Raw genomic sequence first — 26,427 nt, 5'->3', positions numbered from 1 at the left:
ATGTTAATGTAATCTCAAAACTCAATTTCAATGTTTTTATTAAAATAAAACCAGATGACCCTGCCAAGGTGGTGTTTAAACAGGCACTTTCTGTTATAAACATTGACGGCCTGTAATGCAGGGCCCTCCTAATCCTTGTGTCCGGCCCCCTAATCTTAATGCGGGGTGCCAGACGCATGGATTCCAATGTTTTTCAGGGGGATTTTTGAGGGAGCACATGATTAGATCCAAAGGCTTTAATAAGCTAAAAAAAAAAAAAAAAGTTCTGTGACAATAGCGAATTACTATTCGCTATTGTCTTCTTGATTCTCCTCCCGGCCAATCAGGAAGTGGGTCCTAAGACCCGTCACCCAATTGGCTGAAAGGAGAAGCGATCCTATTGGCTGCTGAGGAGGAGGAGGGAGGAGATGCAGGGGGAGCCACCGTGAAGCACCAGGAGGAGGAGACACGCCCGGAGGAAGCGCAGCCCGCGACCTAGATGAGGTAAATGTGGGGCTGGTGACCGACCGACCAGGGGGGTTCCTGTGACCCCACCAAGGTTGCAATGTTCTGTAGCTGTTTCCATATATTACTCCTGCATTGTCATTTAGTTACACAAGGCTTTGAATGGAGACTACAAGCGGCCTTGCCAACGCACATAGTATAATCATTATTCACTGCTATCATCTTCAGGAAACCTACCCTGAGAAATTATTTGCAACAGTTGCAACAAAGGTTGAAAGTTACAACAGCCTTTTGTTTTAAAAAATGGCCATTATTTATTTTACAAAGTATTTTAGCCAACCTAATTTTATTCATTTAGAGACCTTTTACACCAAAGCAGCATTTCTCAACCCAGTACCAATGAACAGGAAAGGCAACCTGCCATATGTCCAATTGTTTCAATTCACACCAACATGTAGGCAGGTGTCTACTGTTTGGCACGTGTTCTCCTATGCTGGGTTATTTTTGTCTCTGTTTTGTATTATGTTAATACCGCCTGTATGTGATGTTTCTTAGTCACTTTTTGGTACTTAGGTAGATAATGTATGAGTCATGCTCTCCCTTGTTATTCATGGTACTGCCCCCTGATCGAGGATATAAATACCAAAGAACAAGTGCTTTGTTGTCAGTTTGGGGATGTGAAGCCCGAACTTCATTTTTTTTTCCAGGTAGCTTTAGCAGCAACACATTTTTTTTCCCAAATCATAAAAGACCACTTTGACCGGCAGATAGAAATTGGCCAATAGATTGCTGTTTACCGTTATCCCTAAAACAAAACTGTCCTGCCACTAGGCAAAGATGTTTAAAAAAAATGTACGGACAAGGGTTTTACTAGAACAATTACCGAGTTGACCTACGGAAGGTTTTAGCCCCTTCATGATCAGGGCATTTTTTGCTATTCAGCACTGTGCTATTTTAACTGGCAATTGCTTGGTCATGCAACACTGTACTCAAATTAAATTTACATAATTTTTTCACACTAATAGAGATTTCTTTTGGTGGTATTTATTCACCACTGATTTTTATTTTTTTTATTTTGCTACATATGTGTGCTTTTATTTTGCTATATAAATGAAAAAATACAGAGAATTAAAAAAAAAAATTCTTAGTTTCTGTTTTAAAATTTTGAAAACAAATAATCTTTCTTCATAAATTTAGACCAAAATATAGTCTGTTACATTTCTGGGGTAAAAATAACCCAGATCAGTGTATATTATTTAGTCTGTGTGAAAGTTATAGACTCTGCAAACTATGGTATATATATATATATATATATGAAAATTGATCAGTCCTGATGTACTGACTGCCTATCTACTGACTGGTGACAGTATGTAAAATAAAAAGAATATTATATTAGTTATTTAAAAAAAGAATTTTTTTTTTTTTTTAATAGTTTTTTAATTTTTTTTTGCATACTGTCATCAGAACAGTTCAGTGTTACTATAGAGACACTGTACGACTCCGAGCTGGGGAAGGGGGGTTTACACTGTGTCTGCTTGTTACAGTGAAGATCACTCTAACAGCAATCACTTGAACTGTCATGAATGGCTTTCATTCATGACTCAGTGTTTACTGTTCTGATGCTATGATTGACCACAGCTATCACATGCAGCAGTAAACCGAATGGATTAAATTTATGACTGTTGTTAACTACATGACGTGATTGCACAGCGATCACGTGGTATCTGGGCCAATCACTGTGGCCTAATACTGAGCACCGCAATCTGCTGTTTCCGGGGGTCTGCTGGACACAGCTGTCACAGATCTCACTACTGCGCAACCAGGGTTCACGCTCACTGTGCATGAGCGGGGTGGCGTACTGATATGTCGTGGTGTCTGCTCAAGCTGCCAGCCAGCAGTAAAATTACAGTTGGCCAGTTGACAAGCGAATAAATTATGAATAAATTACTGCAGAGCATACAGATGTGTAAAACTGGCCAGCAAAAAAAAAAATAAAATTACCATTTACAGAAAACCAGCTGAAAGTGACCACCAACCAAACAACAAAATAAAATGAAAGACAAAAAAACCCTCAATAATATAGATGGAAAAAAGGAAAAGGGGTTGATTGCCAAAAGAGCTAGCAATCAGAAATATTATTTTCCTGTAACAGCTTCCAATTCACTAACACAGTGGATGCTCTTTGTCCCCTCCTATTTGACCCTTTTAAGCATGCTTGCGAGAGCCGCCGGTCATGGCACAGGGCCCTGGCATGGGCGGCCGTTCCTTCAGAGCGTATATGCCAATGACGTCATTGGCGCAGTATACAGTAAATATCTCCTAAGTGGTGCAAGTTTAGGAGATATTTACAGTACCTGTAGGTAAGCCTAATTATAGGCTTACCTATAGGTACAAACATTAGAGAGAAGTTTACTTCCTCTATAAATGTAGGAGTTTTTACAGGTTTAACAGCTTCCCAATCAGAGAACGCTGATATATGTCAGCAGAATGGCACTGGTGGGCAAAAGGGCGTACAGGTACATCCCCTTTAAGAAGTGGCGCTGCGGGCACGCAATCGCCACCGGTGTTCTCCATTACCGCAGGTCCCGTGGACTCGATGTCCGCCGGGTGCCCATGATCATGTCATGGAGAGGTAGAACGGGGAGATGCTTTTGTAAACAAAGCATTTCCCCGTTCTGCCTAGTGACAGTACAGAAATCACTTCTCTCTGTCATGTGTGTTGTAGCCCTCCCCCCCACAGTTAGAATCACTCCCCAGGACACACTTAACCCCTTCATCACTCCCTAGTGGTTAACCCCTTCACTGCCAGTGTCATTTACACAGTAATCAATGCATTTTTATAGCACTGATCTCTGTATAAATGACAATGGTCCCAAAATAGTGTCAAAAGTGTCCGATCTGTCCGCCATAATGTCGCAGTCCCAATAAAAATCACAGATCGCCGCCATTACTAATAAAAAAATAATAATAATAAAAATGCCATAAATCTATACCCTATTTTGTAGACGCTATAAATTTTGTGCAAACCAATCAATATACACTTAGTGCGATTTTTTTTTTAAATCCTTCCGGGGCTGAAGTGGTTAAAGAAAAATATAATCTACATATTTTTAAAAAGGTACAAATTAAATAAGTGCTTTAAATTAAATTGATCACAAGCCATTGTAGTTTCCCTTACAATAAACCTATCACCACTATCATGAAACTAAACTGTTAAAATACAAATGCTCTTCTAGGTTTTGTATTACACCAGATGGACCTGAACTAAACTGATGTACTATTAGGGAGCTCTACCACCAGAGGGCTTAAACGACATTTACAGCAGAAATAGCTAAGGCCATCACAGACGGCAAGAAAAACAAAGTTAAATGCACACAAAGCTCATGAATTAGTTCTAACAATATTGTTTGTTCCTTAAGGAATTTCTTATCATAGCTGTCTGTCAAGGACAAATGCTGATAAGGAGTCTGTTGCAGCTGTCAAGTAGAACAATTTAAAAAGGTACTTAAAGAGAACTCTCACAAATGACCAGTTCGCTTACTGAAAAAAAAGAACAAGATCACATTATTAATGTTACTGAGCTTTATTTAAGGTTTATATTTCCCACTCATTGATGCTCCCCTGTGCAGTGTCCATTGTCCTGACTCTGGGAGCATAATAAAGGCTTTGCGTTGCTCTCAAAACCAGTCTCCTTGACCTACAATGTCTGAAGCTGATCTTCTTTGAACTCAGAGGTTTTGATTGGTTTAGAAGAGGGAAGGGAGCTCACAGAATATTGATGCAATTTGAAGTATCCACTTACCTTTGAAGCAGTGGGAATAGCATGGGTCATAGGGCTAGATAATAAACTGATCTTATGAAAGTATATTGTGGCTGTCAGAAATTTTGCTTTGCCACATATTGAGTTGGATGGGTTGTTTTTAAGGTTAATGGGCTCTAATTTTTGTAGGTGAGTTACTGTAAAGAAACTGGAGCAGAGGGTTAGTTGGCATCTGGATATGGTTTGTAGCAAAAAAACTCTTACAGTGGGAATCAAGGACAAGGCTAAATTATGTGATAAATGCTACATATTCATTTCCAAGATGGGACCTTCCTCTACCAATGGGGTGATAGTCCAAAAGTGTTTTAAAGAATAAGTGCACATTCATAAAATTGCACCTATTCTGTTTGCCCTTCTTTAGGGTAACCTAAAATCTCCCACTCCCCTGTTCAAAAATGCATACTTACTGTCTTCTGGTGATGCCTGCACAGTAAACCCCCATGGAAGACCATGAGGCCTGTCATCATGTATTTTACAGCTGGGGCAGAGGTAGATAGACCCCATGGCCTTTCATGAGGCTTCCTGTGCAGGTGTGGCCAGGAAACAGAGGACTTGTGGCTCAAAACAATATCTGAAAGCCACAGCCTGATCAAGGTAAGTATGCATCTCTGAAGAAGGGAATAGGATCAGTTAGGTCACCTTAAAAGGGAAACAGTATAAGTGCACTTTCTTTAAAAATGAATTTATCCTTTAAAGTAACATGCATTTTAACAGAACAACTGCTTGCACTTTAGCTAAAGTGGTCACCGTTGGGGCCTATGTTGATGGACTTTGGGCTTTTGTTGATGGGAAAATGCAGCTTGCTTTTAGGTTGCATTTGAGATCAGATTTACAGGTGCATATGACCTGCATTGGACCACTTTCTAATTTGCATCAATCTGCTTCAAGCAGCTTTTGCATTCTTCTTGACTTCTATGGGGGAAAGAAGCAGTTTTGACTCAAACTAAATTCTGTTAACAAAAACCCTTAGCCCCCGTTCACATCGGGCACGATTTCAAACCCACCTCCAATGTGAACATAGGCTTAAGTCACTAATTTGGAAAGGATAGCTATTCAGTTTTCCCTAATCTATGTATCTAGGGTTGGTAAAAAAAAGTAATGTAAAAGTAATGGATTGGCTTCTGAAACAAATTTAACAGATACATAAATAAATCAGCAGCAAGTTCTGAATAAACATATACCAACCACTGTCAAAACAAAGAGCAATATGGTTATTTCCTATTACTAAAAAATGTTTTATACAGGTGAAGCAGTGTTTTCTAGAAAATTGTATAGAAACATAGCCCCTGCTCTTTGTTAGAAGATAAAAGGGCTTCTCTGAAAGGTGCTTGATGGGGTTGTAATCAGACTTACTAAAAAGTCTATAACCCATCATTACAGCAAAAAAAAAAAAAAAGGAAGCTAGTATTCTGTGTACATTGTGGTCCAGTTATTCTCACACTTTTTCTACTTCGTCCTCACATGTTATAAGCCCTAGAAACCCCCAAGATTCATCTCTTGCAAACCATACAAAAACATTTCTATGCATATTTTACATAGTTTATTAGCAAAGCAATAAAATAAAAATAATTCATTTCTTTTGCATATATATTGTGCATTTAATTCAAAATATAGTACACCAATGTAATGCACATACAAATTATATTAAAAGCTACAGTATAAAATACATATTGAATTTTCAATGAGTTGCACAAGAATAACAATGGGAAAAACACTAGCTGAATTGCATGTGATAAAAAACGTACTTGAACAGACAATTAAGGAAGAAAAGGATTTTCATTTTGTCAGCCTACTTGTGACAATTTTCACTCTGAACTGCACCCTGCCACATAAATAAACCCAAAACCGGTCTAACCTCGCTTTCATCCACTCTGTCCACTCAATATTCTATCCATTCTGCACACTCCATATTCAATTTACATTGCCCATGCAATGTTCTATCCACTCTGTCTATTCCATCCTCCATCTGCTCTGCCCATTCGATATTTTATCCACTCTGTCCACTGAATATTGCATCCACTCTATCCACTACATTCTATGCATTTTGCCCACTCAATATTATATCCACTCTGCCTATTCCATAATCTATCCACTCTGCCTATTCAATAATCTATCCACTCTGTCAACTCAATATTTTATCCACTCTGCCCAATTATTATTCCATCCACTTTGCCCATTCCATATTATATTCACTCTACCTATGCCATATTCTATCCATTCTTTCCATTTCATATTCCATCCACTCCACCCACTCCCTATTCCATCCACTTTTCCCACTCCATATTCTATCCACTCTGCCCACTCCATATACTGCCCACTTTGCCCTTTCCATTGACTATTTACTCTGCCCACTCCATTATTCCATCCCTTCTGCCCACTCCATTTTCCATTTACTTGTACCACTTCATATTCCATCTTCACTTATACTCTCCGTATTCCATCCACTCTTTTATCCTCAAACTTTGTTCACTCCATTATTCTGTCACTCCCTCCAAACTTTCTTCCCTGCACTTTCTCCAAGTCACCTTGTATGCACTTTGTCCACTTTCTGCCTGATGCATCCACGCCACGTCTACTTACTTTAGGGCTAGTGTAACCCATGAAAGGGCATAGTGCAAACCAATGAAGCATTTTTTACCAGCTAATCTTAAACTGACTGATTCTTAATGCCTGTGTACTTTAATCCCTATCTACATTCTGTTCAATTTGCCCACCATCTTCTTCAAAATCTTTCCATACCAGCTTTTTCTACTTCTCCATTTCAAAAATATCAAACAGCTCCATTTACTTTGCTTGCCTTCTAGCTGACTCATGACACGTTATGACTAGACTATAAATTGGAAATGCTTTCTTTATAAAGCCACTATACTACTAAATTAGAACTTTTATTGTTGTATTATGTCATATGCAATGCTATGCACATCCATCTCCTGTTAGCATTTGAACTACACTGTAGAGGATTGATTTGACAAACAGAAGTAGGGCTTCTATTGTGCAGTTCATATCCTGTCAGGTGAGGGATGTTAGAATTCGTGTTTCCATATGAGAAGTCTCAAGCCTCATTTAAAACATTGGTGCATGTCACAGTTTGAAAACAGTTGTTATGAATAACTTAATTCAATTACTTCTTTTGTCCTGTATGGTCGGTGTAATTCTCAGTATTTGTTTTTATTCTGTATATATGGATGCTGCACAGTATCAATTCTCACCTTTGGTATGCTGGATGTAATTCTCAGTCTTTATTCGTATGCTGTGTGTATGGTAGCAGCACACTAGCACTAGTCTTATTTCCTGGGTGTGATTCTCATTGAATGGCACTATCAGTAAACTTTTCTAGTTTTAACTGGAGCCCCTTGCCTACTCCATATTCCTATCTTCTCAGGTTTATAAAAGCCATCTCAGTACTGACCTGTGTTCCCCCATGAACCCTTTGCCTGTGCTCCCATACCGATCCTGCCTTTCTTCACAGCTGGCACTAAAATCTATAGTATCTATAGTATTTTTTTTTTTTTACTAGTAATGGAGGAAATTGGCGATTTATAGCGGGACTGCGACATTGTGGCGGACAGATCGGACACCTAACTGACATTTTTTACACTTTTTTGGGAACCAGTGACATTATTACAATGATCAATGATAAAAATATGCACTGACATTGTACTAATGGCACTGGCAGAGAATGTGACAGGGGGGATCAAGGGGTTAAATCCCCTGATAGAACAGAGATCTGCCTTGTTTACTTTGGCAGATCCCCATTCTGTCTCTGCGGGGAACTATTGCGGGCAGCCAGCTCCGGACCCACTGATTGGCTTCCCCGTTGACCAATCGGCGCATGTGCGTGCCCACAGAATGCCGTGTACAAGCCCAACCTACACCTACGGTGATTTGTGCAGCCAAGACAACCTGCCGCAGTATAACTACGGCGGCTGGTCAAGAAAACGGTTAAATGAGGTGAAGATAAAAAAAAAAAAAAGCTGAATTTTTGCTTGCAAATGATTGGATAATCAAAGTCAGCAGAGCTTCCCCTCATTTACTAAGCACTGAAGCAAATGCCCTTATAAAGTGCAACTGCACTTTCAAAGTGCACAGTCTATTTACCTTTAGCAAATCAACACATTGTAGTGTCCAAGCAGCAGTGGGGTTTATTTACTAAAACTGGAGAGTGCAAAAGCTAGTGCAGCTCTGTATAGAAACCAATAAGCTTCAATTTTTTTTTGTCAAAGCTTAATTGAACAAGCTGAAGTTAGAAGCTTATTGGCTACCATGAACAGCTTCACCATATTTTGCACTCTCCAGTTTTAGTAAATCAACCCCAGTGTCCATCAAAACGTCCTCTCCTCCAAAAGAATGAATCAGTTTTGTTTTTTTCACAAAACTTAGTCTGTTTTGTACACCAATGGTTTATACCCTATACAGTGCCAATAAAAAATTGATTCCAGCATCATGTGGTACACATTGCATTATATTCAAATTTTGTATGGAGTACAAGACTCAAAAGTTGTCTTAGACTAAGACGTACAGTATAACGTACATTTGAAATATTGCAGATTTTATTGATTATAGTCTGTAACTGATATTCACTTCAGAATCAGTTAAGCATGGGTGCTGACTGCTGTGTCTAACTTCAAAATGATAACTAGAGGGGGCATCTACAAGACTGTATTTTAAATACCATTATGCAAACGTGGCATGTCTAGCAAATAAAGCTGTTAAATTTGAATACTTTAAAACTATGGTCACCTATTTTTTAAATGTACTATGGCATATAAATATGCCTTTTGTCTTAACTTCCTCTTTATAGTAGCTTACACTATGATAAGAATCAATAATTATTGTTTTTTTTAGGAGTTTGACTTGATTACATCAGTCATATTAGACTTTTATGCAAACTGGCACTAATATGAAATTATATTACATTTCTTAGAAAGGTCAATTGGATTAGAGATTTTTTTAATTATAAAGTACGTTTAACATCTCTGAGTTGTACACTAATCAATTTCTAATCAGGGCAAGTTATCATGATTGAAATGTAATGAATATCCCCCCAAGTTTTTAATCTCAGAGTACCACTTGGCAACATATAAGTGCACCTGCATCTGCAACTCATGCATGACATGCACAATTTTGAAGTATTGTTTCCTACAAATCCCACTGCAAACCCCATTGAAGGAAAATTTTACTGAGCAATTGTGATCCCTTGTGGGGCCGCTGAGCAAGTTATTCCCAAACAGAAAGCATTGGATTGGGGGTTTAAAATCGTCAGGACAGCAGCAAAAAAGTACTGCTGCCCTACAAACAAGCGCAAAAAAAAAAAAATTAAAAAATATTAAAATGGCTCTTGATAAAAAGACCCCCAAAAAGATGGGTCAACGCATAGCAGGCAATGACATTTATTGCCCACCCCCTCTTATCATCTCACTTTTCCTATTCACCCCCAGTCAGACCTACTACCTATTGCAAGTATGCACAGCACATTTGTATATTATGACTAACTTAGCTGCCAATGTGCTCCCTCCGGCAATGTAAGGGTCATGACCTGCTTCATCAATCCAAAACTAACGTCTTCAATCGGTGTCCATCCAGGTTTGGTATCTATGATCATCTTAATTGGCTAGGCCAATATTATTTAATTTCTATGGACGTGCACAAGATTTTATTCTTCCTGGTGTAACCAGGACTGGAGCTGATAAATTTCATTTAACTTCTTCCTTTGTTGCTGTGTATTATCCTTATGCAGTTGGGACAGGGTTAAACTGAGTATTCATTAATGCAGAAGTGCAGCACCCACCTTTAAGGAGACCACTTTGCAATGCACATCTATGGACTGTCTCCAGTGCGGGGGGGCAGCCATCTTGGCTGGATCTATTTCAATCCTAGAAAATGGGGATTGGTTAATGCAACAGAGCAAGGGGACAGTGAACTGGGCTGCTGAAAATGGGGGCTCTGTCTGCCACCATCCTGGAGAATGCAGGGAGGAAGCAATGGAGGGGACCATGTGCTGCTGCAACCATTTTAATGTGCTGAGCAGCCCACACCTGTGCTGAGAGAGCACAACAAGGTTGCAGCCAAGGGAGAGCAGTGGTGTGTAGCCAGAGGGTTTGTTTTTTTCTTTTTTTGCTGGAGCTATCTGATGCTGTGCTGCCCAGGAGAAGGATGCTGATCTGTTGCTGCTGGATGAACAGATCCATTCCATAGCTGGCCACAATTAGGTCAGAACCTTTTGCCAGGGAGGGTGTGATTTGGATGTCTGGTGAGATCAGACTGTACTAGAGAGCACTCTCACCACTTGTAAGGAAGAGTCTCAGCAGGAATGAAAGAGAGCTCATCAGCAACATCTGACTTGGACTAGTTTTTTCCTGAATCGGGGCACATGTCCAGAGACCCAGAAGAGGATGCCCTGGGACTTGTAAGAAACTAACATCATAAAAGTTAATCTGTTGCCTCATGGGAACTATTGCGCTTACTTTAAGGGCACCATCTTACATTTTTTTCATCACTTGCCAGTGGAATAAAACTGGGACTGTTATAGCAAGTTAGAACTGTCTTTATATACTGTTGCTAGGTAAATGAAGTTCAGTTCTGTTAATTATTGTTAGTCAGAATACTACAGGTGTTTAACCATATCGCTCAGAATAAAGCTATTGTCTTTTTGGTTGTTTAAATATGTACACTTGCTAATCATTTCTCCTTTTAGGCTGTACTTGGCCTAATATATTATTTGAAACATTTCAAGGTGTGTCGGTAAGTGCTGGGTGAGCAAGGTCTGCTATCTTCAGGTGAGCAGAGAAATCAGATGTGCATACTAAACTGGGCGCATGTCTCTTTCCTCACCCCCAGACAGGAACACTTTAAAATTATTTACAATACATAGTTATGTCTGCTACACATATTATAGTAAACCATATTAGAAAATGTGTAATATTGTCCTTTCTCAAAACTTTATTGGGTATATTAAATCTATAGCACAACCACTGGTGTACAATATTTACAGACTAAGCAAAAAAGAGAGGAACCAAACTTCCTTGTGTTGTAGTCCTTATAATGTTCAGTAGTTGGAATACAATTAACATGAATTGTTTCTTTCCTGTAAATCATTCCCAGCAAATCACTTTGATGGAACAACCAAGGTCACTTACTGGACATGATGGAGAACCTGTCATATTACTATTCAAGGCAGGGGAGAGTTTTTAATGTAGATACAGGAGATGCGCTTTGGCCTCATGCATCTTTCAACAAACTTGTGGAGAACATTCTGTAGGAATTCAAAATGATACGTGGCTAGATTATCAATGCCTCCCATCCTACTCAGGATTTCTGCTAGGTACTACAGAACATTTTTGATGATTGTGTTTTAAGTGCATTTACTCATCCTCACCCCAAGATTGTTTTACCAGATAAATTGTAACCATAACTGCTTGGAAAAGAAGAGGGATTGCAGGTTTATTGGTTGTAACAGCAACGTTTTAATATACTCCACCTATACTCCACCTCCACCTTTAATATAATTCCACCTAGTAGTAAAATTGGAGATAAATGCACTGTACACACAATATACTATTGTTTTCACCAATCTAAGCACAGATATTTTCTATCTTTGTATTGGGATAGTTCATTATTTTAGGGAGTCTGTCTTCACTTCTTGGTTTAAAGAATAACTCCAAAGAATAAGTAAATACAATACACTGCTAATAAATAGGGATGGGCCGAACTGACCCCTGTTCGGTTCGCACCAGAACTTTCGAACACCGCGAAAGTTTGGACCCGAATAACAAACCCCATTAAAGTCAATGGGACCCGAACGTCAAAAGTGCCCATTTTGAAGGCTTATATGCAAGTAATTGGGCATACAATGGTTATAGTGGTCCAGGTCCTGCCCTGGGGGACATGTATCATTAAAAAAAAAAACTTTGTGAAAAACGTCATTTTTAAATGAGCAGTGATTTTTTGATTGTTAAAGTAAAAGCATAAAAATGAAAAATTCCTTCCAATATAGTGTCTGGGGGGTCCCCTTAGTCTGCCTGTAAAGTGGCAGATCTGTACCATGTCTAGAATCTGCTGCAGCATAATTGTACTTATAAAGCCAAAAAAAATGAAATTTTCCCTGCACGCTGCCTTTATTTTGCTCAGCAACAGCTGGGGAGCCAGTGTGTACGATGAGGCCACAATGTACTGCACTGGGAAAAGATTAGAGATTTTTTGGATACATTCTGGTGTCACTTTGACTTCAGATAGAAGTAATGGGTGCATAAAAATTGGTCTTTGGGTGTCGGTGGCGCCTTCCCACCGTAACCCTATAGAGGTACTCTTGATGAAAGCAAGAATTAGCCTTACTGTAAAAAAAATTGCAATGATATGCACCTGTCAAACAGGTGCAGAAAAAATACTCTTTGGGTGTTGGGGGAGCCTTCCCACCATAACCCTATAGAGGTGCTCTTGATGAAGGCAAAAAAATTGCAGTGATATGTTCCTGTCAAACAGGTGCTGAAAAATCATTCTTTGGGTGTTAATTGTGCCCATGAAACCTATACCAAAAACATTCTTCCATATGATGCCTGTGTGGGTCGTCCCCGTCGTGCTGTCCACCACGGCTCCTGGTTGGAGGTGTCCCCGGATGTTTTTTGGTGCCTCGCCTCCGCACAATTAGCGAACCTCAATTAGTAAGTACGCACTTCGGTGTTATTGGGGGTTTTACCTTACCCCTGTTTATGTTTTTAATGATTATCGATCATTTACATATAATTTCTATTCTAGATTATCACGTGCATGCTTCTGATGAGTGGCGCATCAGCCACGAAACGCGTAGAGGTACCTGATGCCGTGTTTCCACCTATCCATATCCAGATTTTTAAGCTACTATACAATCTCTACCTCTACAGGTCCAGTGAGGCCAAAGGTCCTGCAGGCATTACCTCGCAATTATGATTTTATCCAACTTTGCTTTTGTTGAACTTTGGAATTTTGATATGATCTTATTTGAGACATTATTGCCTTTAATCTGTCTGTTGTTCATTATCATGCCTATTTTTTACCTTTGACACCAGTGGTTACATTTTGAGACACTTTTGTCATCATCATGGTTACTGTTGTTACTGTGATTACCCTGATATTAACATTAAATGTATGTATACAATTTTACATGAATAAAATTCCTTTTGTTCAGCTAAATTACTTTCTCGCTACCATGTGCTTCATATAAAGCCCCACTCTCCTTGCTCCTCTCCTCTTGATCCAATAGGGATGGAAATACATGACCTTACCGGGCCATGATTTCATTTAAAGTCCCATGGGGATGGAAATGCTCAAAGTCCCTAAAAGCCCCCTCTCTTTTTTATTCTTCCATATGAAATGATTAAACACCCTCAAAGCTAGGACGCCTCAAAGTCCTGCAGAGATTCCACATCCCAAAAAGACTTAATCAGTGACATTGGCATCAGGGGCTTCATAGCTGGTAATCCAGGACTGATTCATTTTTATAAAATGTCATATGGTCCACAGAGTCTGTGGACAGATGCGTTCTATGATCAGTAACGAAACCTCCTGCAGCACTGAATGCCCATTCTGAAAGGACGCTGGATGTGGGGCACCCCAACAACTCAATAGCATACTGGGCAAGTTCTGGCCAGTGGTCTATTCTCATGACCCAATAAGTCAGTGGCTCGTCAGCTGGAAAGCTCTCCATCTCTGTTTTGGCCCCAAGGTAATCGTCCACCATGTGATGCAGACGCTGCCAATGGGATGTGGAAGCTGACAGCCCTGGGCGGCGAGGACTAGAAAAATTCCGAAATGCCTCACTTAGGCGGATGCCTTCTCTAACGCTACTCTCTTGACCAACAGAAGACTCAAAATTATGTTTTCCAAGACACTGTAACCTACTGGAGTCAGGAAAAACGTTCAATAAAATTCTCTTTAACTTGTCCTCAAGAGATTTTATCTTCTGCACTCTCTGTGGGGATGGGATGAGTTCTGAGACCTTCCTCTAATAACTGTGTCAAGGAGGGTTGCCAACCAGTAATCATCCTTCTCCTTTATGCCATGTATTCTTGGGTCCTTTCGCAGGCTTTGAAGCATGAGGTTGCCCATGCGCCTCAAATTTGCTGAGGCTTGAGAAGCAGACTCCTCGGGGCCACTCAGGATGACAGCATCTGGAACTTCCTCCTCCCAGCCACATACTACTCCCAAGGGTCCTGGGGTTATAGATTACAGATTGACGCATGTCTTCCTCTTCTTTGAAGCCTATGAAAGTGCCAGAATCCTCCTCCTCATCCTTCTCCCCTCTATCTTCCTGTGTGTTCTGTGACATAGGAATGACAGTGTCTGCATAAAGTGTGCCTTGAGTGGAAAGGAAGTCTTCCTCTTCCTCCTGCTGCTCTGCCTCCAGTGCCCCATCCATAATGCCATGCAGAGTCTGCTCCAACAGCGATTGTGTCACTGATGCATGCACTGTCACAGCTCACCATCCTTGTTGCCTCCTGAAATGGTGACAATACAATGCATGCATCCTAATGATCAGCCATGATCAGATCATGATCATGTTCAGGGGAAAAAAAGCTGAGGCGGCCTGAGCCCGTTGTAGTGCCATACTCGTTGATGGCCCTCTGCTGCATGTATAGCCACTGCAGCATTGCCAGTCGAGTTCCACCTGGTGGGCATGTCAGAAATCAGGCAGTTTATAGGCAGGTAGAATTCCCGCTGAATTTCAGCCAACCGAGCACTGGCTGTGTATGACCACCTGAAATGGCTACAGACTCTTCTGGCCAGCTTTAGCACATTTTGCAACCCCGGGAATGTTATTAGGAAACACTGCACCACCAAATTGAGTATATGTGCCAGGCATGGCACATGTGTTAACTTTCCCTGTCTTAGGGCGGACAGGAGGTTTGAGCCATTATCACACACCACCATTCCTGGCTCCAGCTGGTGTGGTGTGAACCACCTCTGGGCCTGTCCCTGCAGAGCTGCAAGAATCTCTGCTTCAGTGTGGTTCCTCTCCCCTAAACACACCAGCTGAAGTACTGCATGACACCTTTCAACCTGTTTCATGGAATAGCCCTTTGAACGCTTAGGGGTACCTGATGTTCATAGGACAATTCTGCAAAAGGAGGGTGTGAAGGTGGCGGAGGAGGAGGAGTAGGGGGTAGAGCTCACAGTTCTGGCATCATTACCACCAGCTGTATGGAGACGTAGGGGCACAACAAGCTGCGGCAATGAGCCCTGTCTTGCATCCTGTCGAGTTGCAAGCAGCGTTACCCAGTGTGCTGTGAACAAACTATATTGACCCTGCCCATGCTTGCTGGACCACATGTCAGCAGTAAGGTGGATTTTACGGCTGACTGCCTTGCCCAACAATGCCAGAACTTTCCCTTCCATGTGATGGTAGGGAGATGGAACGGCCTTACATGAAAAGTAGTAGTGACTGGGAACCTGCAATTGTGGTACAGCACATTGTGTGAATTCACGGAAGGGGGCAGAATCTACTTGGCTAAAAGGCAGAAGTTGGAGAGCCAACAGCTTTGACAAGCTTGCATTTAGACGCTGGGCTTGTGGGTGGCAGGGACTGTTTTTTTTTCCGCTGCAGCAGATGGGGCAGAGAAATTTGCCAGCTACAGTCTACAGCTAGTGGTGTGTTGCTGGCAGATGTGCTGCTAGGACCTGGAACACCCTGTGCTATATCATCATCCCTGTCAGTGGAGGCTGGAGTGGTTGGAGTGGTTGGATGTTAAATGCCTTGTTAAAGAGGAAGTATCCCCCCCCCCCCCCGATAAAGCCATTTTTTAAATAAGATAGTATAGCAATGCATTCCAACATATTCAACATTAGTAATGACCCCCAATTGTGTGTCTCTTACTGTTCTGCAGGGGTTTAAAAAATTATCCCTCCCAGGAAAAGGCAGCGCCATTTTAAATGTGGTCTTCTGAGTCTGTCTTGCAATATACTTTCACCCTTCCTGCTAGTCTGATCTGTAATCTCGCGCATGCTCACTGGGTTTCTTAGCCATGCCTCGCTCTAGTTTCGGGATCACCATAACAACCATAGGCGTGTGCATGGGGTGTGCCAGCTGTGCCAGGGCACACCCTGATCACCCCCTGTTAATGTAGCTGCATGCTGGCTGTCTCCCGAGTTCTCCTGTGAAATCGCCAGGCTAAGAGCCACTAAGTGCGTTAAATTATAATGTAATGTCCCTGCTTGCAGAGACTAGCTGTCAAAACTCGGCGGTGATTTTGGGGATGGGTGGGACCAAACAGTTAGGCTATCAAACACAAGCCAACTGGATAGGGGCTGGGCGGGCCGCTCCATGTATGTGGCTTCGCCCCATTTGCATTAGCTATCATACACCAGCCAACGGGATAGGGGCTGGGCGGCCCTATGTATGTAGGGCGGCACTGTGTATGTGGCTCCGCCCTTTTCTTAAGCAGCCCAATCATTGCTTGGTGTTTGATCGTTGATATAAAGGGGGCGGAGCCACATACATGGAGTGGCCCGCCCAGCCCCTATCCCGTTGGCTGGTGTATGATAGCTGTTTAGTCCCGCCCACCCCTGACATCACCGCCAAGTTTTGACAGCTAGTCTCTGCAAGCAGTGACATTATATGACAGTTTAACGCACTTAGTGGCTCTTACAAGCCTGGCAATCTGCTCAATGTGAAACTCCCCCTCTCCCCTATCAGTGCCATTAAATGCCAACCAATGCCACCTATCAGTGCAACCTGTCAGTGCCAATCAGCACCAATCAATGCCACCAATCACTGCCACCTGTCAGTGCCAAACAATGCCATCAGAGCCAATCAGTGCCACCTGTCAGTGCCAATCAATGCCACCTATCAGTGCCACCTGTCAGTGCCAATCCATGCCAACCAATTCCACCTATCAGTGACATCTGTCAGTGCCAATCAGTGCCAACCAATGCCATATATCAGTGCCAACCAATGCCACCTATCAGTGCCAATCAGTGCCACCCGTCAGTGCCAATCAGTGCCGACCAATGCCACCTATCAGTACCGCATGTCAGCGATGATCAGTGCCAGCCAATGCACCCAATCAGTGCCACCTGTCAGTGCCAACCAATGACACCTATTAGTGCCAATCAGTGCCAACCAATGCCACCTGTCAGTGACACCTGTCATTGCCAACCAATGCCACATATCAGTGCCACCTATCAGTTCCAATATGGTGCCACCTGTCAGTGCCAATCAGTGCCAGCCAGTGCCAATCAGTGCTGTCAGTGCCAATCAGGGCTGCCAATCAGTGCCAACTAATGCAATCAGTGCCACCTATCAGTGCCAACCAGTGCTTCCAATCAGTGCCACCTATCAGTGCTAATCAGTGCAGCCAATCAGCACTGCCTATCAGTGCCACCTATCAGTGCCCATCAGTGCAGCCAGTGTTGCCTATCAATGCCACCAATCAGTGCTCACCAGTGCTGCCAATCAGTGCTGCCTATCTGTGCCCATGAGTGCTGCCTATCAGTACTGCCAATCAGTTCACATAAGTGCTGCCAATCCTTGCACTGAGTGCAGGGATGGGTAAATGAACTCAGCAAATAGGCACATTGTCCATGGGGGGGCCAGCCTGGTGGGGCACAACTGAAATCTGTGGATGTTTATTAATGCCACATGCCGATCTTTAGTAAAATAGGTAATCCCCACACTACTATTTACAATAAACTACTGGAGGTAAAATAAAAAAGTGTCAGTAAAAGGCTTGCCGCTAAGCATTGTTATGTGTTCCCATACCACAAAAAAAAAAAAAAAAACAGTGCTAACTTACTAATTAACAACTTAACAATAATGGTGGAACCCTTTATGGAATGGAAGTCTCAATAAACGTCAATATTACCACAATACCAGTCTCTGTGATATGTAACGTCACATATAATACACATCAAACTGAAAACAAGACAACAAATGAAACTTAGCAGGGATGGTGGAAGCCCCTTCTCTAGATATTTGCCATACAGATTAACTTCAAGTGCAATAATTCCAGTGATATGTGATGTTACATGTAATACACATCCAAATGAGAATAAGACATAAACATTTTTTTTTTTTTTAAACTTAGCAGGAAAGGTGGAAAACCCTTTACAGATAATTGCAAAAAAAATTAACTTCACGTGCAACAACTTTTTAGTTGGGAGTTTCACACCATTATAGCACTTTGGAATTTTTATTTGTTAGATTGTTATACTTAATTCTATATGTTTTAGTTACTGTTATAATGTGAATTTTTGCACTTGAAGTTAATTTTACGTCACCCTTGCTAAGTCCATGTCTTTATGGACTTTGCTTTGTGCACTGGTGGGCAGTCATGTTGGAACAGGAAGGGGCCATCCCCAAACTGTTCCCACAAAGTTCGGAGCATGAAATTGTCCAAAATGTCTTGGTATGCTGATGCCTTAAGAGTTCCCTTCACTAGAACTAAGGGACCAAGCCCAACCCCTGAAAAACAACCTCACACCATAATCCCCCCTCCACCAAATGATTTGTACCCATGCACAGAACAAGGTCCGTAAAGACATGGATGAGTTTGGGGTAGAGGAACTTGACTGGCCTTAACATTAGTGTAGAGACTGCGAGCCAGGCCTTCTCATCCAACATCAGTGTCTGACCTCACAAATGTGCTTCTGGAAGAATGGTCAAACATTCCCATAGACACACTCCTAAACCTTGTGGACAACCTTCCCAGAAGAGTTGAAGCTGTTATAGCTGCAAAGGGTGGGCCAACTCAATATTGAACCCTACGGACTAAGACTGGGATGCCATTAAAGTTCATTAAAGTTCATGTGCTATATATACGCGAGCGGATATGAAGGACACAGCACACATCATTATGGACTGACAGGACAAAGAGCATGCCATGAATCAAGTTAAAGATGCGCATGCACCAGTGACATCAGCAGACACAAGAAGACAGATTACAAGCAAACGGAGGCAGTAAGATGACATTTACATATAGCTATTTTAATTGTTTGTAATGTGGATTGATATGGGCTAAACTTATGGGGCAGAGTTTACAACCACTTTACGCATGTGGTACCCAAATGGCTGGTGTTTTTGCCACGTTTGATGTGCCTAAGACACAGTTTGTAGATAGCAACAGTGCGATCTGCTGCAGATGTGCTGAAAAAGGCCCAAACAGCTGAGCTTTGGGGAGTGGGCTGGGAGATAACAGCTGCAGAATGTAATGGAATAGGGTGGCTGCTCTCTACTCTTTCATGATGTTGGCCTCCTTGGGGTTGTGCTGCCTGACCTTCAGTTTCCTCCTCTGCTCTATCTGGCACCCAAGTCGCATCAGTGACCTTATTATCATCATCATCATCATCTCCATCTCCTCCATCTTCATCATTACTACTGGAGACACCTTGGCAATACTCTGCGGCTTGGGGAACATGAATTCCAGTTTGTCTACCAGTGTTCCTCCCTCTCTCTAGGCTCATGTTCCTGTCATCCTCAACCTCAGAATCAATATCTGAATCCAGTAATGGCTGGGCATCATCAAGGAGAAAGTGACTGATGCTGTGGTCAAATAACTCAGCTGACTTCTCAATGGCTGATGTTGGGGCTATGGCAGGAATAGATGTGGACAAGGAGGCAGGTTTATCCACTCTGGCAACTGTAGGGGACTGCACACTTGTCCCTGTTTGCATGACAGAGGATGAGAAGGATGAGGAAGGTTTAGTAAGCCAGTCTACCACCTCCTCTGCATGCTGTGGCTGGAATGCATGGGCAAACTCACTAAACAGAGGAAATGATGCTCTGCCTGAGGACGGACCACCACTTCCACCTTTGCCTGTGGACACATTTGTTGCTGGCCCCCTTACAGTGCCAACGGAATGTCTGCCTCTCCTTGTTGTCCTCCCAGAAATTATTGGGGGGGTGCTTATAAGCAAATGTAAAGAAGAAGTGGAAATCTGTACGTAGAGGCACTTTAATCAATGTAGTGGTGTTTGGTGCACTTTAATTTGAGTACTCACACTACACGAACACACTCTCCGTGGATACACTATATAATACTGCAATATAATGCGCCAAACATACAGTGACGCACAGAACTATATGGCGTTAAACTGGCAGTAACACACACAGAACTATATGGCGTTAAACTAGCAGTAATGCACACAGAAGTAAATGACGTTTAACTGGCAGTGACGCACACAGAACTATATGGCGTTTAACTGCCAGTAACGCACAAAGAACTATATGGCGTTAAACTGGCATTAATGCACACATAACTATTTGGTGTTAAACTGGCAGTAATGCACACAGAACTATATGGCATTAAACTGGCAGTAACGCACACAGAACTGTATGGCGTTAAACTGGCAGTAACGTACACAAAACGATATGGCATTAAACTGGCAGTAACGCACACAGAACTATATGACGTTAAACTGGCAGTAATGCACACAAAACTATATGGTGTTAAACTGGCAGTAACGCACACAGAACTATATGGCATTAAACTGGCAGTAATGCACACATAATTATGTGGCGTTAAACTGGCAGTAATGCACACAGAAGTAAATGGCATTAAACTGACAGTAATGCACACAGAAGTAAATGACACTAAACTGGCAGTAACACAATCAAATAGACGGTGTTCAACCGTCGCTACACTGATGCTATCTGATCTGTCCCTACTCTAGCTATACACTTAGAAAATTAATCGACTCCCGTGGTTTGGCGTGTAAATTGCCATCATTCCTTGTAAATTATAGAAGAAGAACCTGAAAGTGGGATTTTAAGGCAATTTGACAAAAAAAATATATAGAAAAATTAATAAAAAATGTTATGATTTTATTAATACACAAAACTTCATAAAATTCTAATGGAAAAAAACACAAGAAAAACATATATACATGTATTAGAATAACATTATACAATAATTGACAGAAGTGGCAAAATCCTACTACAATCATAAAACCATCCAGACAGATGACAAAAGATGAAAAAGGTTGGATGAAGTTAGACAATAAGCACTATAAAATAAAACCAAACCAAATATGTGACTATACAAAAAAAAAAAAAAATGTACTTAGTACAGCAGTTACCTACAGGTGCATGCACACTTGGTCAGAATTTTTATAGAGCACCTGGATCACAGGAGGCCCTACCAAGCAAATATTGTTTGGGTTTCAGGGCTAGGGGCCTGATCCCAATACCTCCCATACTATTGGTTAATAAGACCATCCATCAGTGATAGGACAATAATAAAGCGTATGTAAACCCTAACAATTAGCTTTTATTATTCAGTTCTTTTTGGTCCAGTAATAATCCCATTGAAAATGTTTTACTATTACTGCTCAATAATTGCAAAAAATATCTATTGATACTGTCAGAAATATTGTATTGTAATATACTTCCTGTTTGATTTGCCTCTGCTGACTAATATCAATTGGGCAAGAAGGCCTGCGAGCCAGGCCTTCTCGTATAACATCAGTGCCTGACCTCTCAAATGCGCTTCTGGGAGAATGGTCAAACATTACCATAGACACACTCCTAAACCTTGTGGACAGCCTTCCCAGAAGAGTTGAAGCTGTTATAGCTGTAAAGGGGGCCAACTCAATATCAAACCCTATGGACTAAGACTGGGATGCCATTAAAGTTCATGTGCATGTAAAGGCAGGCGTCCCAATACTATATATATATATATATATATATATATATATATATATATATATATATATATATATATATCTATGTATAGATATATATATAGCTATATAGATATATCTAGATCTATCTAGATAGATCTAGATATAGCTATATACATTGGGGACGGAAAGTATTCAGACCCCCTTAAATCTTTCACTCTTTGTTATATTGCACAGCACCCCATATTGACAGAAAAACACAGAATTGTTGACATTTTTGCAGATTTATTAAAAAAGAAAACTGAAATATCACATGGTCCTAAGTATTCAGATCCTTTGCTCAGTATTTAGTAGAAGCACCCTTTTGATCTAATACAGCCATGATTCTTGGGAAAGATGCGACAAGTTTTTCACACCTGGATTTGGGGATCCTCTGCCATTCCTCCTTGCAGATCCTCTCCAGTTCTGTCAGGTTGGATGGTAAACATTGATGGACAGCCATTTTTAGGTCTCTCCAGAGATGCTCAATTGGGTTTAAGTCAGGGCTCTGGCTGGGCCATTCAAGAAAAGTCACGGAGTTGTTGTGAAGCCACTCCTTCGTTATTTTAGCTGTGTGTTTAGGGTCATTGCCTTGTTGGAAGGTAAACCTTCGGCCCAGTCTGAGGTCCTGAGCACTCTGGAGAAGGTTTTTCGTCCAGGATATCCCTGTACTTGGCTGCATTCATGTTTCCCTCGATTGCAACCAGTCGTCCTGTCCCTGCAGCTGAAAAACATCCCCCCAGCATGATGCTGCTACCACCAGGCTTCACTAGGACTGTATTGGACAGGTGATGAGCAGTGCCTGGTTTTCTCCACACATACCGCTTAGAATTAAGACCAAAAAGTTCTATCTTGGTCTCATCATACCAGAGAATCTTATTCTTCACCATCTTGGAGTCCTTCAGGTCTTTTTTAGCAAACTCCATGAGGGCTTTCATGTGTCTTGCACTGAGGAGAGGCTTCCGTCAGGCCACTCTGCCATAAAGCCCCGACTGGTGGAGGGCTGCAGTGATGGTTGACTTTCTACAACTTTCTCCCATCTCCCGACTGTCACAGCAAAGGGTCTGAATACTTAGGACCATGTGATATTTCAGTTTTTCTTTTTTAATAAATCTGCAAAAATGTCAACAATTCTGTGTTTTTCTGTCAATATGGGGTGCTGTGTGTACCTTAATGAGGAAAAAAATGAGCTTAAATGATTTTTAGCAAATGGCTGCACTATAAAATGTAAAAATGTAAAAATGTGAAAAATGTAAGGGGGTCTGAATACTTTCCGTCCCCACTGTATATACCGTAGATAGATATAAAGATATATATATATATATATATATATATATATATATATATCTATATATCTATAGATATATAGATATATATATATATATATATATATATATCTATATATCTATATATAGATATATATATATATCTATATATAGATATATATATCAGGGATATGCAATTAGCGGACCTCCAGCTGTTGCAGAACTACAAGTCCCATGAGGCATAGCAAGTCTCTGACAGCCACAAGCATAACACCCAGAGGCAGAAGCATGTAGTTTTGCAACAGCTGGAGGTCCACTATTCCACTAATTGCATATCCCTGATTATATATATATATATATATATATATATATATATATATATATATATATAGAGATAGGTAGATAGATCTATATAGATCTATATAGATCTATCTATCTATCTATCTATCTATCTATCTATCTATCTATCTATCTATCTATCTATATATATATATATATATATATATATATATATATATATATATATATATACGAAACAAGGATCTCTTATAGAAATAATTAAAAAAAAAAAAGATATTTCTACGTACTTTTGGTGTAAGCACAATTGCAGATCCTCCATTAATTCCAATAATAGGCATGGATGTTTGTGCAGAAATAAAGTCCAGTATCTGAGCCACAGACTCTGTTCTTGTATCATCTTCAAAGACAATGCCATGAATGCGCTGGCTGGACAGAACCTCACATATTTGCAGGATAAGGCTGCGAGGGTTTGTGTCATTAAGTATTACTGAAACTGGATTCACTTCCATAGAAAAATTGCGGAAAGCTGAGGGTTTAAAGTCGGCTCTCTCCGGTGGGTAAGAGGTACCGCTAAAAATTATGGCCACGTTAAGAGATCTTGCAGGTTCTTCTCGAAATTCTAGAAAAGGGCTGGCACATGCCAGGGCCATCAGAAATAGCATCCTAGCAGCAGCGGGCACAAAGGCAGTGTTGACAGCTGGTGGAAAACACATCTCGAAGGGTTTTGGCATCCACTCTATGTATAGGAAAAAGAACACAAGCAAGGATTACGAATAAGGCAGGTTGCACTCGGGAAACAAAATATGAAGTGTTAAATTAGGATATAATATTATCTTTCATATATACTTATTAAATGGTGGTGGTTACAGTTACAGTATGTTACATGAATCTGTACTAGTAGGTTTAATCTGGTAATAAGCATTGGATTGGGATTGGACACATCTGCACAATCAGGATTTTTTTTTATTTGTATACACTAGTAGAATATGCAAAAATGCATGTGCTTAGGCCCTCTACAACTCAAATGTCAGCCCTATCTTCAACAATATAGCTATTAGGCAAAAAAATTCAGTCTAGATTATATATTTTCCCAACAAGATTTGAGATTCCTGCTCAAGTCTGAAGGTATTCATAAACATCTAAGTTATTCCCTAATAGCAGCAGGATCATTAAATATCTATCAGTAACTTTACTGTCTGTGTAGGCAATAGAAATGACTAAATGTATTTGCTCAAACTGATATTTAGCTCAGATGGCAGTGATTTAATCAGTGTGGTATGTGGATATTCACAAATGTTCTTGTGTTATATGTAGTACAACAGCCATGATCACTTTAAAATTCATGATTACCCAATATTTCCTCAAAAAGTAACCCACCTCAGCAGACATTTTTCATATTTTTTGTTATTACAGGTAATCTACTATTGATTAATTTATTTCCAAAGTCAAAAAACATAATTAAAGCATTACATTTCCCAGGAATATTTTTAATTACAGGTTGCTACGATAATATTTATCCAACTGGGTTGGTCATACAGAAAACATTACTATATGAACCAGAGACGTTCAATCACTTGTGTACACTGAGGGACATGTACTACGATAAAAACTTAAATCGTGGTAAAAAAAATACAATCCAGCAGAGGTGCTCTTTTTAAAGAATAATAATAATTTTTAAAGGGCAACATTTAAAGTGATATTAAAGAAAATTTTAAAAAACAATAGACAAACATGTCATACTTATCTGCTCTGTGCAATGGTTTTGCACAGAGCAGCCCCAATCATCCTCTTCTCAAGCCCCCCGTCAGCGCTCCTGGCCCCTCCCTTCTGCTGAGTACCCCCAGAGCAGGCTTGCTCCTGAGCCGCTGCTCTGCGTGTCCATTCACACACGGAGTGTGGCTTGGCCCCGCCCCTCTTTCTCCTCAATGGCTAACTGGCTGCGATCAATGGCTCCCACTCCTGTTTCAGACAATAAGGAGGGCAAGTCCCCGGAGAGCTGAGGCTCTCGTGCACATTGTTGGATTGCGATCAGGCTCAGGTAAGTATTTGGGGAACTGGGGGGTGTGCTATAGAAGGTTTTTTACCTTCATGCATAGAAAGGTAAAGTGGGGAAGAGGCCCTTGTCCTCATTAACACCTCATTACATGACTCTGATGTATTAGGGGGAATCTGATGTGAGTGGTAATAATTCTGATGTGAAGTTAGGGGACTCTGATGTAATGGAGGAATTATGCAATTAAGAAGGGGCACTGATGTAATGGGAAGTGAAGGGGGTGCTAATGTAACGAGGGGACACACGTTTGAAGGGGGACTCTAATGTGATGGGGGAGCCCTAATGTAATGGGGGATTCAAATTTGAATAGGCTGACTCTGATGTAATGGAGGGGATGTGATGGGGGTTGATTCTTATGTTTTAATATGCTGTTCTGTTTATCCATCAGTGCATTTGAGTATGGAGGAGAATGTGATCTCATCCTAGGACGCAAAGCTCAAGCTTCAAAATCGTCAGTCCCAAACACTTTCATATGATGGGTAGAAGTGAGAACATCAACCCTGTGTAAACATTGATACCATCTGAGATAGAATATACATAGGGATAGAACTGAAAAGGAACAGAACACTGGAGGAGCAAGGGGACTGCGACTGAGTCAGGGGTAAGTTTTGAAAAGATTCTGAGTGGGCAAAGTGACAGAGTCTCCTTATGCATATTGCTATTTAGCTCTTCCAATTCTCTTCAACCGAAGAAATAAGTAGGATAGTTTCCACTATTCCTAAATGTTAAATGCTTTATAGGCATTGCATTGTGATAGCCCCATGATATACTAGTGAATGCAATATGCATATCTTTTTCCAAGAAGAACTAGACGTGCACAGGTTAAAGTTTTTTTGCATGAAACACGAGTATACATTTCAACTGTTTAAAAACGTATTTTCAGCAATCACACTTTTCTCTAATGTCCTTAGACTATAATA

General features: G+C 40.9%; 1 protein-coding gene across 2 annotated transcripts in view; it reads right to left on the bottom strand.

The window, feature by feature from the left end:
* GRIN2D (glutamate ionotropic receptor NMDA type subunit 2D) overlaps positions 1 to 26,427 on the bottom strand; it is a 1,662,686-nt gene that overhangs the window by 953,603 nt on the left and 682,656 nt on the right. For both annotated transcript variants that reach the window (XM_073602755.1, XM_073602756.1), the window contains exon 4: positions 23,742 to 24,190. In XM_073602755.1, coding sequence (XP_073458856.1) covers positions 23,742 to 24,185 — 444 coding nt within the window. In that variant the 5' untranslated portion in view covers positions 24,186 to 24,190. The remainder of the gene's footprint in view (positions 1 to 23,741; positions 24,191 to 26,427) is intronic.

This window comes from Aquarana catesbeiana, linkage group LG10 (assembly GCF_042186555.1).
Source record: "Aquarana catesbeiana isolate 2022-GZ linkage group LG10, ASM4218655v1, whole genome shotgun sequence".
In the NCBI taxonomy this organism is placed as follows: Eukaryota; Metazoa; Chordata; class Amphibia; order Anura; family Ranidae; genus Aquarana; species Aquarana catesbeiana.
Note: the sequence above shows the minus strand (reverse complement) of the source record. Positions and strands in the feature narration are given on the sequence as shown.